Raw genomic sequence first — 18,459 nt, 5'->3', positions numbered from 1 at the left:
TGGCAGAGGTTGTGCAGCCAGTGGTGGCAGAAGTCAGTTGGCTGCAGTTAAGGGGGAGAGAGTAGGAGCTGCTGCTTCTGTGGCAGGGGGAACAGGGCCTTATAGAAGGGGTGATGGGGACTGGGCAGCTGGGATAGCATATGAGACCCAGCCAAGCTCTCATGGAAGTCCCACTTCTTGGAGGGAGCAGTATATCTATTTTATACCCACAGGCTGGCAGATGGGTACACAGATCCTACTGCCTAAACAGTCTCTAGCCACGCACAATTGCAAGGGCACCTCGTATACCAAGTTGTGGTTCAGGGATCCAAGGTGAGGAACAGCTTCCATGTGCCAGAGAGGAAAGGTCAGCTGATGGACACAGGGTGCATCGGAATACAATCCCTGCTTGAGATGGAGACATTGGGAGGGAGGGTTGATGTTTGTATCTGGGGGCATTTTGTTGTGCATTGAACACACAAGGCCACATCAGAATATGTATCACAACTGAGCTTCAAAGCTGATGCCATTTGCCTTTGATGATATGGCAGAAGGGGCATGCGCTGGGGCCAGCTCATGTCCCTGCTGCATGCAGTGATGGCTGAGCTGTACTCACCTGATGTCCTGCTTATTCACCTGGGCAAAAAATGATTTTTGTGGACTGCACTGGATTAAATTTAAGGATTAGGATATAGAGGGAGCTGATTCTGCAGTTATGGCCTTGCGCTCAGTTGGTTTGGTTTGAGATGTTCACAAGATGAATTTGGTGGGTGGGACCACTGAGTCAGCCCATGTTGACAGGATGTGAAAAATTGTGAGCCATGAGGTAGCCAGGATAATTATGGAAGTTGGGGTGGACTGTGATAACACAGGCATATCTGATACAATGGTCCTGAGCTCTTTTAGGTGTGATGGAGTTCATCTGTCAAATGCTGGGTCTGGCGTTTGGCTCCTTGACCAGGGGTTGGGTCAGGCAGGAGATGGGTACCAGGCCTGGTGGGTGTGAGGTGTACCCATGTGAGTTGCTGGTGTCTCCCTTATCTGGTGTCCAGAGTGGGTAAAGGCTAAAAGGCCCAGAGGTAAATGAGATATGGCATTTTGCAGTTGGACTTAGCACTCATGAGCAGGGAGGAGCCTGATGTCTTCGCAGACTGATGCACTCTCTGCTTCCCACCGCCTGGTGGCCTCTGTCTTCACACCCCCTTTTAGGTGGCGGAGGGAAAGTGGGAGGGGAGAAGAGAAGTTTCACAACAGAGCTGAGTCCATGGGGTAGATCGGGGATAGTCTACTTTTAGTTACTGTTTGGTTTCTGATTGAAGCCCTGTAACCTTCACTGGAACCAGTAAATGGCTCATGTGAGAAGGGGGGGACGGGGCAGGGGAAAGGAAGTATAGTGTCCCTTTCTGAGGTATAATTAATAAAGTTATAGTCTCCCATTTAAATCCATCCCATGTGTCATTCATTCATCTGTTGTTTGGCTTGATGAAGAGCAACTTTCAGCCTCCCCACTTCCTACCTGAAGAATTACGTTAGTAAATTTTTTCTCCTTGATGGGGATTGGGGGTTATATAAAAACAAAACAGTGTTAATAAAAGTACTACAACCATAGCACCTTGCACTGTGATCTCTCAGTACAATTATACAGAGTTACACCACGTTAGTAAAGCTTAGGGCCTGTCTACACTACGAAATTAGAAGTCAATCTTTAGCAACTGATTTTATACAGTCGATTGTGCATGTCCCCACTTAAGCGCATTAGGTCAGCGGAGTGCGTCCTCAGTACCTTGGCTAGCATTGACTCACAGAGTGGTGCACTGTGGGTAGCTATCCCACAGTCCCTGCTGCCCATTGGAATTCTGGGTTAAGCTCCCAATGCCTGATGGGGCAAAAACATTGTCGCGGGTGGTTTTGGGTACATGTCGTCAGTCTCCCCTCCTCCCTCCTTGAAAGCAACGGCAAACAATCATTTCATGCCTTTTTTCCTGGGTTATCCATGCAGACGCCATAGCATGGCAAGCATGGAGCCTGCTCAGCTCTACACTGCTTTTGTGAGCATTGCAAACACCTCGCACATTATCCTGCAGTATGTACAGAGCCTAGCTAGGGGCCGCCAGCACGGGGAAGATTGTGAGGAAGACATGGACTCAGACGTTCCTGAAAGCACGGGATGTGGCAATTGGGATATCATGGCGGCACTGGGGCACGTTAATACAGTGGAATGCTGATTCTGGGCCCGGCAAACAAACACAGACTGGCGGGACCTCATAGTGTTGCAGGTATGGGATGATTCCCAGTGGCTGCGAAACTGCGGAATGCCACTTTCATGGAACTTTGTGAGTTGCTTCCCCTTCACCCCCCTTCTCCCCCCCCCCCCAAGTTCAGGAATACCAAGATGAGACCTGTCCTGACAGATGAGAAGCGAGTGGCGATAGCCCTGTGGAAGCTTGCAACGCCTGACTGCTACTGGTCTGTCGGGAATCAATTTGGAGTGGGCAAATCTACCATGGGGGCTGCTGTGATCCAAGTAGCCAGAGCAATCAAAACCCTTCTGCTAAGAAGGGTAATGACTCTGGGAAATTTGCACGGCATAGTGGATGGTTTTGCTGCAATGCGGTTCCCTAACTGTGGTGGGGCGATAGATGTAACGCATATCCCCATCTTGGCACTGGACCACCTTGCCAAAGAGAACATAAACCGCAAGGGGTACTTCTTAATGGTGTTGCAAGCACTGGTGGATCACAAGGGCCATTTCACCGACATCAGCGTGGGATGGTCGGGAAAGGTGCATGATGCTCGCATCTTTTGGAACCTCAGGCTCTTTGGAAAGCTGCAAGAAGGGACTTTCTTCTCCTACTGGAAGATTACCATTGGGGATGTTGAAATGCCAATAGTTATCCTTTGGGACCCGGCCTTCCCATGGCTCATGAAGCCGTACACAGGCAGCCTGGACAGTAGTAAGGAGCAGTTCAACTATAGGCTGAGCAAGTGCAGAATGGTGGTAGAATGTGCCTTTGGGCATTTAAAAGGGCACTGGTGCAGTTTGTTGAGTAAGTTAGACCTCAGTGAAAGCAATATTCCCATTGTTATTGCTGCATGGTGTGTGCTCCATAAAATCTCTGAGAGTAAGTGGGAGACGTTTATGGCGGGGTGGGAGGTTGAGGCAGATTGCCTGGTGGCCAATTTTGAACAGCCAGACACCAGGACAATTAGAAGAGCACACCGAAGCTGTGCATCAGAGAGGCTTTGAAAAACAGTTTCCTGACTGACCAGGCTACGGTGTGACAGTTGTGTGTGTTTGTCCTTGATGCAAAGCCGCCCCCTTTGGTGAAAGTACTTCCTTGTAAGTCAGTCCCCCTCCCCCCTTCGACCACAGCTGGCACAGGAAATAAAGTCCCTATTGTTCTGAATCCATTCATTCTTTATTTATTTAAAAAAACTTGAGATCATTGGCAACTCTGACTAGTAAAAGGAAGCCCGGGTGTACAAAGGGTTTGATAACGGGGTGGGGTGTGGGAGAAGGGAAGGACAAGGCCACATTGCTTGTAGCCACACTACAAATCAAAGCTGTTTGAATGACAGCCTTCTGTTGGTTGGGCCATCCCCTGAAGTTGAGTGGCAGGATGCCAGGAGCCTCCCCCCCACGTTCTTGGGCATATGGGTGAGGAGGATATGGAACGTGGCGAGGAGGGCAGCGGGTTACACAATAACTGCAGTGGGGGTCTGTAGTCTAGTTGCCTTTCCTGCTGCTCCACCAGATGCCTCATCATGTCCGTTTGCTCCCCCATTAGCCTCTGCATCTTCTCCTGTGCATTATGATCACACTCACCGTATGCTTTCCTGGCCTCTGCCATCGAATGCTTCCATGCATTCAACTGTTCCCTATCCGTGCAGGAGGATTGCATGAGCTCTGAAAACATGTCATCGCTAGTGCGTGTTTTTTGCCTTCTAATCTGCAATAACCTCAGGGTCAGAGTTGGTGCGGGGAGCACAAAAACATTTGCAGCTGCAGGGGTAAAAAAAAGGGAGAGTTCAGAGAAGATACATTCCTGAGAACAAAAGGGAGACTCTTTCACAGTGAATCAAGCAATGCACAGCAGACAGCACATGTGTTTTAGGTACAAGGTTGCATTTTGCCTTTTATATTTATTGAGTGCCTGCTGGTATGGTGACATATCACAAACGGCTGGGCAACAGAATTTGGTTTGCAGGCAGCCATGGTAAGCAAAATGGTTTGTGAGGTTGGCTTCTTCTGCATTCATAACATGTGGGAATGGCTTAAAACTGCAGTGCCCTCCTTTCCCATAGCAACCAATGCCAGTTGTGTTTGCCATTTAAAAGGAGGGGCTACGGTTGCCGTTTAAAAGGAGGGGCTGCAGTTTTGGGGTGGATGTGCAGCACACCCCTGTTCCAGCGTGGCTATTCTCTGGGATGATCCCTTTTAGCCAAGCGCAAACAGCACAGCATGCCTGGGGTCTAATGTGTCAGGGATCACCAAACAGAGAGGGGATTACTGTTCCCCTACAAAACTTGCCCTATTTCAACTAGCTGACCATGAATGATATCACTCTCCTGAGGCTGACAGAGAAAGATAAAGGCCGAATGTTGCATGAATGCGACCATAACCCAGGACAGTTCGCTGCCATGCTTTGTGCTGCAATGATTCCAGACCACTTGCTACTAGCTTGATATGGTAAAATGCCCTTTCGTCCTACCATGGAGGACGAAATAAGGCAGCCGTCCTCAGAAACCACCTGCAAAGGCTTTCAGAGTACCTCCAGGACAGCTTCATGGAGATGTCCCTGAAGGATTCCCACTCCATTCCCAGACATATAAACAGACTTTTCCATTAACTGTACTGGCCACGAATGCATCCCAATTGTTCAGGGCAAATCAAACATTAAACACAATTGCTTTTACCCCCTGTAGTGTCGTTACAAATGTGCACTCACCAGAGGTGCCTTCTCTGCCATCAGGGTCCAGGAACAATAGGCCCTTAGAGGGTATTGGCTCCAGGGTGAGGAAAAGGTCCTGGCTGCCGGAGAGAACGGATTCTCTGCTTGCCTGCTGTGCATTCTCCTCCTCCTCCTCAGCGACAAAATCCTCATTCATGTTGCGTGAGGCTGCCACCTTGTAGGTGTCCACGGAGAGTGTTGGGGTACTGGTGGGGTCCCCTCCCCCAGAATGGCATGCAGCTGATCATAGAAGCAGCATGTCGGGGGCTCTGACCCAGAGTGACTGTTTGCCTCCTTTGTCTTTTGGTAGGCTTGCCTGAGCTCCTTAATTTTCACGTGGCACTACTGTGCATCCCTGGTGTAGCCTCTCTCCACCATGCCCTGTGGGATTTTGGCATATATATCAGCATTTTTTCTGCTGGATCGGAGTTCTGCCTGCACAGATTCTTCTCCCCATACAGCAGTCAAATCCAGGGTCTCCCGTTCGCACCATGCTGGAGCTCGTTTGTGATTCTGGGACTGCATTCTGGGTCATCTGTTCTGCTGAGCTCACTACGCTGACCAAACAGGAAATGAAATTCAAAAGTTCCCAGTGCTTTTCCTGTGTACCTGAGGAAACCCAGTGCATTAGAGTTGAAAGTGCTGTCCAGAGTGGTCACATTGGAGCACTCTGGGATAGCTCCCAGAGGCCAATACCATCGAATTGCACAGTGCTGCATCTACACTACCCCAAATTCGACCCAGGAAGGTCAATTTTAGTGCTACTCGCCTCGTCAGGGAGGAGTACAGTAGTTGATTTTAAGGGTCCTTTAGGTCGGCGGAACGGGGTTGGTTGTGTAGACGCATTCATTATAAAATCAACCTAAAGCGGCTAAATTCGACCTAACCTTGTTTTGTAGACCAGGCCTTAGCTAGGAAGAGGTGTTAATTCAGTAGACTTCTTTTCTCTCTGGGGGCATGTCTCAACTTAAGTTTTTATTCATGGTTTAATACACACTAATTAACCCATGCTAACACAATTGCCAATTCTAGTGTAGATAAACAAAAATGTTTCTTGCTAGTTGTGTTTAACCCTAAAATACACTATCACAACAAACATTTGTTTCATGGAACAAAACAAGTGCGTAGTGTCTGCACTAGAATTTAAAACCTTTTTAATTAACACGTTAAAACACAGCTAAAGTGCCATATCATCAAGCAGCACTGAACCAATAACAACGTCCCTTCACAAATTATCAGAACTTGCAAAATCCTGAAGTCATTTTAGGTACTCAGATACTTATAGGTCTAAAAAAAAATCTGATACATGTCTAATGAGGCATGTCAAGTGTTAAATGTCCAGAATGGATTCTAAAACACATTATATATTTTTGGAAAACAGTTTTAAAATATCTCTTTCTCACTGTAAGAGGGAATTTACACAATCTCCAAGTTTTAGTTTTTCTTCCAAGTTATTTATTACAGGCGATGTTACCTCTAACTATTTTTTGCTAAAAGCTGGGGTCTTCTTTTTTAAATTGGGTGTTATCATTTGGAGACTTAAGATCAGTCTGGGACATGTCTGTCTTGTATTTCTCTCTGGTACTTCTCAACACTACTTGAATTCAATATGTCCTTGATTTAAATTCAGAATTATGCTAATTTTCTGTTCCTTTCTCAAAGTGGATGCTTTCATTGAGTGAAACCCATCCCAATTTTTTTACTTGAGTGATTGATGAATGATTTCTGAGCTATTTCCCATGATTTCTGAACCACATAGACTCTTACATCAGTCTAGCTTTGACCTTTATATAAGGAAACCAGTGGTAATGTACCGTAACTAGCTTTGAAATAAAAATTTTAGTGTCAGAACTGTGGGAGATAATTACTTCAGAGTAGGTGTGAGAAGGAAAGGGATTCTTTACGGCAGAGAGAATTAGGTGATTAGAAGATTTCATATGGAATCAAATAAAAGAATTGAAATTGCTAGCTACTAATGGCTTCAAAACAATTTATGCCACTACTGTAAAACCCTTTTAAATGATTAACTGTAAAATAATTGTGTGAACACAGTTTCCTGTTTATTTCAGGATAAAAGATTTAAAATATTAGTTAAACCTAGTTTTTTGAAGTTCTTGTTAGAGATGAGTGAGCAGGGAAGTCATTTTAGGAAAAGTAGCAGACTAATAGGGTAATGGACTTCAACTTTTGAACTTCAAAATATGTAACCAGAAAAGACTCATTGAGAATCAGGTCTTTTCTTCCGTAACTTGTTGCAGAGATCAAGGTGGTGATGCCCTGTACTTTCACAAATTGTAAATAGAAAATAAATCTGTGTTTAGTTAACCATTAAATTTCCTCTGAGTGGACAAGGTCAGTCATTATGTAGATGTGTTTTCATGTATGCTCCACACAGACTGGTTTGAATGAATAATGGAGTGGTAGTTTTTTTGAGTGCCAGTGCCTAAAATTAGATCCCACAGCTATAGCCTGCCTTATATGAAGTGAATAATGTGAGAGTGTTGCTCACTCTTGCTTCTAGAATTTTCCCTACCCTAACTATTCATTAATTCAACTAGGCTGTCATTTAAAATGGAAAAAAATAATCAGAAAAATGAGATGACAAATGCTCCTTTCATGTTGATGCTGTGCCATCCCTCTCATATTTTTGTTGAGAAATGGTTATTAATCTTTCCCTCTTTAATAGTTTAGGTTCTCCTTCTGCTCCTATATCTGCCTTTTGATTTGGGAATTGGGTGATACTTCTGCTGATCACAAAGATGGCCACTTCTGATAGTCCCTTTTTTTTTTTAAAAAAAAGAATAAATGTTGCTATTCTAAGAACATAAGAATGGCTCTACTGGGTCAGACCAAAGGTCCATCTAGCCCAGTATCCTGTCTTCCGACAGTGGCCAATGCAGGTGCCCCAGAGGGAATGAACAGAACAGTAATCATCAAGTGATACATCCCCTGTCGCTCATTCACAGCTTCTGGCAAACAGAGGCTAGGGACACCATTCCTGCCCATCCTGGCTAATAGTCGTTGATGGACCTATCCTCCATGAATTTATCTAGTTCTTTTTTGAACCCTGTTATAGTCTTGGCCTTCACAACATCCTCTGGCAAGGAGTTCCACAGGTTGAATGTGCATTGTGTGAAGAAATACTTCCTTTTATTTGTTTTAAATCTGCTGCTATTAATTTCATTTGGTGACCCTTAGTTTTTGTGTTATGAGAAGTAGTAAACAACACTTCCTTATCTACTTTCTCTACACCAGTCATGATTTTATAGACCTCAATCATATCTCCCCTTAGCCATCTCTTTTCCAAACTGAAAAGTCCCAGTCTTATTAATCTCTCTTCATACGGAAGCTGTTCCATACCCCTAATAATTTTTGTGGCCCTTTTCTGAACCTTTTCCAATTCCAATATATCTTTTTTGAGATGGGGCGACCACATCTGCACACAGTATTCAAGATGTGGGCGTACCATGGATTTATAGAGAGACAACATATTTTCTGTCCTAGTTTCCTATTCTGGTTTCCTATTCCTATCGTATTCCAGTTTCCTATTTTCATTGCTTATAGCTTTCCAAAGGTTTTGTAGTTTATGGACAAATTTTTGTGCCTTGTTCACTGCATGAAGGAAATTTTGCAGGGGTAGTTTGTGAAAAAATGTACATTATTTTTCAAAGTGAAGGAGGAAGAGGCAGAATGGGGTATGGACTTGGCAAAATAAGTCTCAAATATTTTAGACTCTGGACATAATAATGCTAAAGCATGAACTATGTCTTGTATTGCTATAAAATTGACATTAACATTTCTAAAATTAGCGTTACATTTCTACATAATCTATTCCTATTCAGTTAATGGCAGCTACAGTAAGTTACCACTTGCTAGTACTCTAAATATAACAAACCACATTATAATTATTAATGTTCCAGATGTGTTTTTTTTTTAACTGCCTTACTTATCTGATATATTACACCAAAAGAGTAAAGAAGGATATAAAATGCGTAATATCTTTCAGCTCTTGAAAGGCCACAGTTTAACACCTGAGAATTAAACAAGAACTTTAGGACCCTTTATGACTGAGCAATAACCTATTCTACTAGTTTTTGCTGTCCTTATGGAACACTATTTTTTTGTGTGTGCAGATTTTCTAATCTACAATGTGTTCAACTTCATTTTCTATAACAAAAATGCTAATCTCTACTTCTTGGTACAAAAGGTGTTTGTAATACACATGAAGCAAGGGTTTGAGTTAGCTTTGCAAGTTATCTTGTCAGCTAGTTGTCGTTAACAATTATGAACAAAGTGGACTAAATAATATTAAAACAGCACTGTATTAAAAATACTGTTATGGTTATCTTACACAATTCTATGCTTATTAAATCATCAATTTTAGATTAGTTGGTCTCTTAGTTCTTGAACACACAAGTTTAGCAGGACATTTTTTTCAAAATAAGCTATCGTTGGATAGATAGGGCATCAAACCTCTTTAGCCCTAGAGAAATATGTGCAAGCTGGGAAATTTGACAGGAATATGTATATTTTGTTATGTTTTGATGATAATCAGTGTATCTGTGTATTTATAAATATTTTGTTTTTAAATATTTTGTAAGGCAAACTTCAGTCTAATCATAATTTGATAAACATTTAGGTATTTTATATTATTTTTTGTCTAACTTGGCAGGGACAGCCAGTTGGAGAATGTGATTTTAACATTCGACTAGCATGTATAGAAAAAGAGATTATATTTCCACGGCATGAAAAGATGAAGAATGGTCTTATTGACAAAGCACAGGAACCATTCAGTGTTCGAAACAAACCATTTTTTGACATCCACGCTGCAAGAAAGGTAAATTTATTGAATTTAGGTTTATTAATGTTGTGGTGCTAAAGACAGTAGCTTAGTTCTGAGTATGGGTTTTCCCTCTGTTAGCAATTGACATTGCTATAGCTAGACTAAGGGAGCATTCAGTGCTCCTTGGCTGGAATTTGGGAATTAGGGTCACTCTGAATATGGCTTGTGGCTTTAATCTATCTATTCCTTCTGGAATACCATTTTCTCCATTTACAAAACCCTTCTTTACTTTTACACAAACTTCAGTTTTATCTTACAATGCTGAACTGTTGTTGTAGTCGTGTTGGTTCCAGGATATTAGAGAGATGAGGTGTGTGAGGTAGTATCATTTATTGGATGAACTTCTGTTGGTGAATGAGAAAAGCTTTCGAGCTACATACAGCCCTTCTTCAGGTCCTGAAGAATTAATGCTAGGGATTCAAAGACAGGAACCTGTTACCTTTTTTTAATGTGTTCCTTGATTTTCTGTTACCTTATTTAGCTATTTATTTACAAATGTTAGAATTCCTAATTCTCATTGTGCACTTCTTCAGTGTGGAAAGGTGATTTCCTTCAGTACAGCTATTTTAAATTCTTCCATATTGGTCGGCATGTGACCCTTATTTCTCCTAAAGCTAGCTGCCCATTTGTACTCATTCCTGCCATAGCAATTAGTCATATGTAGTCCTCTGAAAAATACTTGCAGCTGAATGTAACAGTTGAGCATTGAATCCCTGCTTCCATGTGTTTTTATTATTGCCTTGAGTTTGAGGCAGGGAATGGGCTTGCTGGAGAGCAGGCAGAAATTTCAAAACCTTTTGGCTAACAGAGTGACTGATGAAAACTACAAAAAGGAGAAAGAATTGTTAGAACATGGTCTTCAAACAGAATGATAAATTAATAGAGAGCACTGGTCCTGAGAAAGTTTCAGTCCAGAGCAGTTGTACTCAGACTGAGGCTCCTGAGCCACAAGTGGCTCTTTTATGTGTCTCCTGCAGTTCTCTGCAGCACATAATATTAAAACACTGTGTGCTTTAATTATTAACCAATCAGGATGCTTTTACTGTGTTGTTAACCAATTGTAGTTGATACAATAATAATATTTGGTAAGTTATTTTGCTATGAGAATAATTACACACACACACAAAATATTTCCCGTCATACTGTTTAAATATGAATATATAGTACTACAGTAAATGAAACAAATTCACTCTACTGTGGCTTTTTTGGGTAATGTTGATTGCTACTTTGGCTCCTGAACCATTGAGGTCTGAGTATCACTGGTCCAGAGAGACTTTATTTCTGATTGAGGCTTGTGAATTCAGTGCAGCATAAGCTTGACCGCTCTTTCTTTAGCTGTATTAAGTTATTTTGTACTGCCAGTCATGAAAATATTTTAAGTAACTAATTAGATAACATTGTATAGAGATTTTTGAATTTAAAATAAAATTTTCACAGGGGAAAAAGTAGCTCTTGACTGAAATATATAGTAATTGTACTTGAGATTTAAAAAAAATCTGAGGCAAAGAAAATATTAACTGGAAGAATTACATTGTGTATAATTTATAGTTACTGGAAATGTGCTGAGATCCCAGAAGATTTAACTTGATGATTTAAAAATTCAGAAGGAAACTGAACTCTCTTTAAAATGTATTTGAATGTATTTATTCAAATGTATCAAAAAAGCTTTTCCAGAGCTCAAGGTGCTATACAGTCATAAACACATTCAAAACTTCTATTGGTCAGTTGTTTTTGACCACAGATTCATAGATATTAAGATCAGAAGGGACCATTATGATCATCTAGTCTGACCTCCTGCACAATGCAGGCCACAGAATCTCACCCACCCACTCCTGAAATAAACCTCTCACTTATGTCTGAGCTATTGAAGTCCTCAAATCGTGGTTTAAAGACTTCAAGGAGCAGAGTATCCTCCAGCAAGTGACCTGTGTCCCATGCTACAGAGGAAGGCGAAAGACCTCCAGGGCCTCTTCCAATCTGCCCTGGAGGAAAATTCCTTCCCGACCCCAAATATGGCGATCAGCTGAACCCTGAGCATGTGGGCAAGATTCACCAGCCAGATACCCAGGAAAGAATTCTCGGTAGTAACTCAGATCCCACCCCATCTAACATCCCATCACAGGCCATTGGGCCTATTTACTATGAATAGTTAAAGATCAATTAATTGCCAAAATCATGTTATCCCATCATACCATCCCCTTCATAAACTTATGGAGTTTAATCTTAAAGCCAGATAGGTCTTTTGCCCCCACTGCTTCCCTTGGAAGGCTATTGCAGAACTTCACTCCTCTGATGGTTAGAAACCTTTGTCTAATTTCAAGTCTAAACTTCCCGGTGACCAGTTTATATCCGTTTGTTCTTGCGTCCACATTGGTACTGAGCTTAAATAATTCCTCTCCCTTTCTGGTATTTATCCCTCTGATATATTTGTATAGAGCAATCATATCTCCCCTCAACCTTCTTTTGGTTAGGCTAAAGAAGCCAAGCTCCTTGATTCTCCTTTCATAAGATAGGTTTTCCATTCCTCGGATCATCCTAGTAGCCCTTCTCTGTACCTCTTCCAGTTTGAATTCATCCTTCTTAAACATGGGAGACCAGAACTGCACACAGTATTCCAGGTGAGGTCTCACCAGTGCCTTATATAACGGTACTAAAACCTCCTTATCTCTACTGGAAATACGTCGCCTGATGCATCCCAAGACTACATTAGCTTTTTTCACGGCCATATCACATTGGCGGCTCATAGTCATCCTGTGATCAACCAATACTCCAAGGTCCTTCTCCTTCTCCGTTACTTCTAACTGATGCGTCCCCAGCATATAACTAAAATTCTTGTTATTAATCCCTAAATGTATGACCTTACACTTCTCACTATTAAATTTAATCCTATTACTATTACTCCAGTTTACAGGGTCATCCAGATCTTCCTGTGTGATATCCCGGTCTCTCTCTAAATTGGCAATACCTCCCAGCTTTGTATCATCCGCAAACTTTATTAGCGCACACCCACTTTTTGTGTCGAGTTCAGTAATAAAAAGATTAAATAAGATTGGTCCCAAAACTGATCCCCGAGGAACTCCACTGGTGGTTTGAAGAGGAAAAAATATTTCTAGGTGAGAAGTCAATTTTTCAGCAAATATATTTACCTGTTCTACTAATATCACCTTAAATTTTTAAAATAGAACATTTTAAAAATCAGTCTAACTTTTCATCATATATGCACTTTTACTGTTTCCATTTGCCTTAGTTTGATTGATTAAAATAGTCTAGTCAGTTTTTCTCCAGAAGAGCAGAATTCCAAAAAATCAATTAAACAAATGTCATCTTCAGAGAGAAGTCACATGTGTGTTCCTGTTTTCAGGATATTCAGGGGCTCATAGAATTTTGGGACCAACCTGTTGCCAAACTGGCTTTCTTTCCACTTTCCCCAGCTAAAGGTGTGGCTTCCCCCTTTAAGAGCCCTCACAACACTCCTTATTTTAGTCTCTCTGCCCCCAGCTAGCATGATGGAACAGGCAAGTATGCAAATCTGAAGTTCCAAAAGTGCTCCGTCAATAAGCAAGTCCTTCCTCAGTGCAGGAGGCTGGACAAAATTACCTCTGAAGGTCTCTTCCAGCCCTGCATTTCTAGGATTTTGTAAGGGTCCACAGTGAGAGAGCTCTTCCACAGCTCTTTTCTGCACTGGACTATTGATTTGCGAAGGTAACAGGCCTGGAACACAAGTGATCTGATGGGGTCTCTTTTCTTTGCCAGGGCTGAGATTAATCAGACACTGTGCACCATGTGACTCTTACCTGCAATGTGTCCCTCACCAGCTGTATCTGGTCTCATCAGGGAGAGCCACTGCCAGGGTAAATTAAGATACCCTTTTAAAAACTAATATCTATCCTTTCCTCAAAAGGAATGTCTTGAGTTCCTCCCCATGTATGAAAATGGGTAACATGACTTCTTTGAGTAGTGTCTCTGTGGATGCTGCACTGTAGGTGCTGCGCCTGGGATCAGAGATTGGTAGCATTGCCCATTGGGCCGGACATGCGCTTCTCCCATCTCACTCTGTGGGCAGCATCTATATATAGTGCTGTGCAGTCCAACCACCTTCAGTTCCTTCTCAACCGTCTTTGGTCTGGGACAGAATCCGGATCAGAGCCCTTCTTCCTCCTTAACCTTTAGAGATACTCTCATTAAGGTAAGTTACATTAGTAGTGATTAGCCATTTCCATTAATTTTCTCCCCCTAAAAAAAACAACTTTTAGTTACTCTTCCCTCCCTGTTACCTTACGCTTCCCTGTTTCCCATCCTCCCCGATTGGAAGCTTTCCCCCTTGGAAGTATGCCAGGATCCCCTGGTTCAAGAGGTGCCTCTCTTGTTTGGAGGCCTTTCCTGTGAACGACGGTCACTCATGGTGCATTCACTGCTTCGATGAGGGCCACACCCCCAAGAAGTGCACCTACTGCATCAGCTTGACTACTCAGGCTGAAAAGGACCATGAACTCAGACTGAAAATTCTCCTCATGGAGAGTTCTTTACAGCCAGCTTTGGACCCAGCCATGATATCTCTCTAACGTGGCTCTCACCTCAGCTCAGTCATCAGCCGACCCACTGCTCGCTGCAGCCATCCAAGAGGAAATCCTCCATTTCCGACTCAGATGGGAAGAAATGGATCGCTACATTGCCTGCCAAAGAGCCGCCTCAGAGAAAGCCATCTCCTGGGATGTCAGTAGCCTCAGCGTCCTCAGGGGTGAGACTTCACTCCTATGACCATCCACTTACCTCTGGGACAGGAGCTAAACAGAAGTCCAAGGACCCTAGATGGACAGAAACACAGGCGGGGACACTATCTCGTGGGACCAAGAAACACAGCACAAGATCTTCCGAAATAGTACTGAGTTCCTCATCCAAGACAATCTTGGATTCTTTGACACCAACGACTCTTTTTCCACCAACCAAACACTCGGCACCAAGTAAGCCCTTGGTGCCGATGTGAACTTTGACACTGGGAAAGCTCTCTTCACCAAGTAAGCTATCTACCAGCCACTCGAGGGAATGCATTCTGTTCTTGGCACTGATAGTTCCTTCACTTTCCAAACACCACCATTGTCAGTGATACCCCTGCCTATTCCACAGCAATTCAGCTATCCAAGGGACCTTGTTGTCTCTGATACATCTGAGTTACCTCTCCTTGAGAGCTCCCTGTAGCTTATGCCTCTTCTCTGGAGTTACAACACTACTGAGAATTGCTTCACCCTTTCCCAGCAAGGAAGAAGAGGAAGAGGATGAAGAGTGCTCTGTTCCACCCACAAATCCAGAACACACACACACACACAGACAATCCTCTGCTCATCCCCTTTACCCGGAACCAAACTGGGGCCGTGGTACGGACCCTCATGGATGGAACCTCACATACCAATTCATCCACATTAACCTTACTGGGACCCATGGGGTAGGAATAGGGCACATTTTACCAAACTGCCCATAAAGCAGAGCCAGAAACACACAATTTATATCCTCATCTGTCTCTCGACTATCTGATGTCGACGCAGTAACGATGGAGCAAGAGCAGGAAGACATATAGGAAGAGATTACACCACCACTCCACTTCTTCTCCTCTTCCCCTGATGGGGCCATCATGCCACCACCTCATGCATCAGCAGACAATTTCAAACACTTTCAAGAACTACTCAGAATCATAGACTCTCTCCAGATCCCTCTGGAGGAAGTCAAAGAGCAACAACACAAGCTGCTCAATATCCTACACACCTCCACATTGGAAAAGATAGCCCTCACTATTAATGAGGCCCTTTTGGATGCTGCGAAGGTACTCTGGAAGACCCCAGCATCCATCCCACCAACCTGCAAGCGACTGCACAAAAAATACTATGTCCCTGCTAAGGACTTGGAATTTTTTTTCCCCAGCCTACTCTAAACTCTCTGATCATTAATGAGGTACATAAGAAGGGAGGCCAACACCATCCCAGGGCAATGCCAAACAACAGGGACTAGAAGCAACTAGACTTGTTCATTCACAAAGTGTGTTCTTCTGCTATACTTCAGTTCCATATTGCCAATTACCAGGCTCTTATGGCCAAATACAATCATATGAACTATTCTAAAATACCAGGAATTCTGTTAAGATCTGCCAGAGGATAAGAAGGAACAATTCCAGGCACTTGTGTCTGAAGGACACCTTCTTGCCCGCACAGCACTACAAGCTTCCCTGGGTTCTGCAAACACGGCTGCCTGTTCTATCACAATAGGCATGGTAATGAGACGAGCATCCCGGCTTCACCTCTCTGGATTCCCTAAAGAGGTATAGACCACAGTCGAGGATCTAACCTTTGAGGGATGCACGCACACGCGTGCACACACACACACACCCCACCCCACCAGGGCTGAAGAGATGTCAGGGGAAATACTAGTGTACCTCAAGATCCTGACCTGCACCTTTCACTCCTCACGATCAGTCTGACGCACAATGAAGACGACTGTTGGACAGCTGTTTAGCCCCTTTTTATCCATTATGGCAGGAAATCACTTCAGAGATGTGGGTCATGGAAATAATCAACAAAGAGTATACTCCATTCCATTCCCTATGGGTGCTCCACTACCCACCCACCTCCCCTCTGCTTCAGAGCTCAAAGATTAAGCTCTGCAGTAGAGAAGGAACTAAGGCCGTTTGGACCACACAGCACTATAGATAGATGCTGCCAACGGTGTGAGAATGGGGAGAAGTGCATGTGCGACTCAATGGGCACTGCTACCCGAAGATTTCTGATCCCAGGCGCAGGGGGAACTGCTGCATCTAGATTGAAACACCTATGTGACACACGTCTCAAAGTACATCAGTTATTGCACATGGTGAATAACCTTCTGTTTTTCTCAAAGAAGAGTCCGGTAATTTATTCTTATCCTTAGCCTCATTCTCAGGAAGTAAGGTTGAGATGTCCTTTGCAGACCTCTCCCTTTTTGTTTCCTCTTTAGTTATGCCTCAGGGTATGAAGGGAAATGAGCCATTAAGTAAGCCCCTACCATTCCCATGACAATAACTTCTATGAAGAGATCTTGCTTCTCCATGAAGGAGGGTTCATGTCTCCCCCTCACTCTCCTCCATAGACACCCTCCAAAATGGAAGGAAACAAAAGGAGAAATCCACAGACTCTAAGGACATATATGTTTGCAACCATGGCCCAAAGGAGTGTAGCCACGGTAGAAATTCAACTAGAAAAGGAGTTGTCATTGAAAACAAAGAACCTCCTCTCTAAGGTAAAATCAGATTGCATCATACTGCTGCATGCCTCTTTTGAAGGAGTCGTTTTGGACCACAAGGGGCCATCTAAATATCCTATAAAACCCAAATGCTGAAGAATTCCTTTCCCTCCTGAAAGTTATCACAGTGGTGGATCCCTGGCAAAGGATATTCTTTTCTCAAGGTAAGTGGGGCATGAGGATGTTCGGAGAATCGCATGTCTTCCCTAAGGACCCTACCAACAAGAAAATAGCACTCCAGAAAAAGTTTAAAGGCATCCTCTGCTCCCTTGAAGCTCCTACAACATGGTTACAGCAATCCATTGGCGGGAACAATATCGTATTTGCTGGACATTTTGCACCAGTTTAATGGAGCTAGTGTCCTCTTTGTACTTCTGGAGCTGCACTTCCCAGCTAATGTCTTTATTGTCCCTCTAATATCCAGGAACCCCACTAAGTGCTGGGTTATGCTTGAAAAAGACCTCGCATTAATATAGTGTCAACTCCAGAAGAAGAGGAGGAGTTTCTTAAGGCTATACTGCATCTTCTTTATTATTAAGAACTCAGTTTGGATCTACATTGTTTTAGACCTGGAGGCTTGACAGACCAGACCAGTGTAGTGGTTCTGAAATTGTCCTTCACCAGATCAGCAATTCTTCATGAGATCTTCTGACAACTGTGCTCTCAGAGAACATATTTCTAAATCTCCATACATACATGGATCTTGAATCTTCTCATGTTTGGTCACAAAAGGTATACTTGCCGGAACAAGACTAACATTGGCCACACAGCAGTGATAGCTGCTAAATTAAGTTTCCTAGGAACACCCCTTGTCCTAGTCCACATGCTGATCAGGACATTCTCATTTGTTACAGCATTTGGCGAGCCACTCTGGAAACTCACTCTGACTGTGTTTTCCAGGTACATGGATTTGTAATAAACCTGATGAAAAGCTCACTGAGCCCTCTCAGAGGATTGATCACTTGGAGATTCTGATAGATACAGATGAGATATCTAGAATTACAGAGAACAGAATAGCCCCCTTCACTTGTACTTCCAGCTACTATTATGTCTGGAATCACACATAAGCTTAAAACAATGAGAAGTCCGGTGGCACCTTAAAGACTAACAGATTTATTTGGGCATAAGCTTTTGTGGGTAAAAACCCACTTCTTCAGATCCATGCATCTGAAAAAGTGATTTTTTTACCCACGAAAGCTTATGCCCAAATAAATCTGTTAGTTTTTAAGGTGCCACTGGATTCCATGTTGTTTTTGTGGATACAGACTAACACCGCTACCCCTCTGATACATAAACGTAAGTCCATGATTGAGGTTATACATGCAGGAACTCTAGAGATTTATCTTCTGTCAAAAAACTTTCAAGAACAGATCCAAAATAGTACAAATGCCCTGTAAAATGCTCCAGTCTCTGTATTAGCAG

The 18,459-nt window shown here is 43.0% G+C and overlaps 1 protein-coding gene across 4 annotated transcripts in view; it reads left to right on the top strand.

Annotated features, from left to right (window-relative positions):
• The window catches only part of RNGTT (RNA guanylyltransferase and 5'-phosphatase), a 436,222-nt gene that overhangs the window by 181,865 nt on the left and 235,898 nt on the right, over positions 1-18,459 (top strand). For 3 of the 4 annotated variants that reach the window (XM_073336687.1, XM_073336683.1, XM_073336685.2), the window contains exon 11: positions 9,604-9,768. The exons of the other annotated variant lie outside the window; for it this stretch is intronic. In XM_073336687.1, the coding sequence (XP_073192788.1) occupies positions 9,604-9,768 (165 nt within the window). The remainder of the gene's footprint in view (positions 1-9,603; positions 9,769-18,459) is intronic. 4 annotated transcript variants of the gene reach the window in all.

This window comes from Lepidochelys kempii, chromosome 3 (assembly GCF_965140285.1).
Source record: "Lepidochelys kempii isolate rLepKem1 chromosome 3, rLepKem1.hap1, whole genome shotgun sequence".
In the NCBI taxonomy this organism is placed as follows: Eukaryota; Metazoa; Chordata; order Testudines; family Cheloniidae; genus Lepidochelys; species Lepidochelys kempii.
This window is presented reverse-complemented; position numbering and strand designations above follow the sequence as displayed.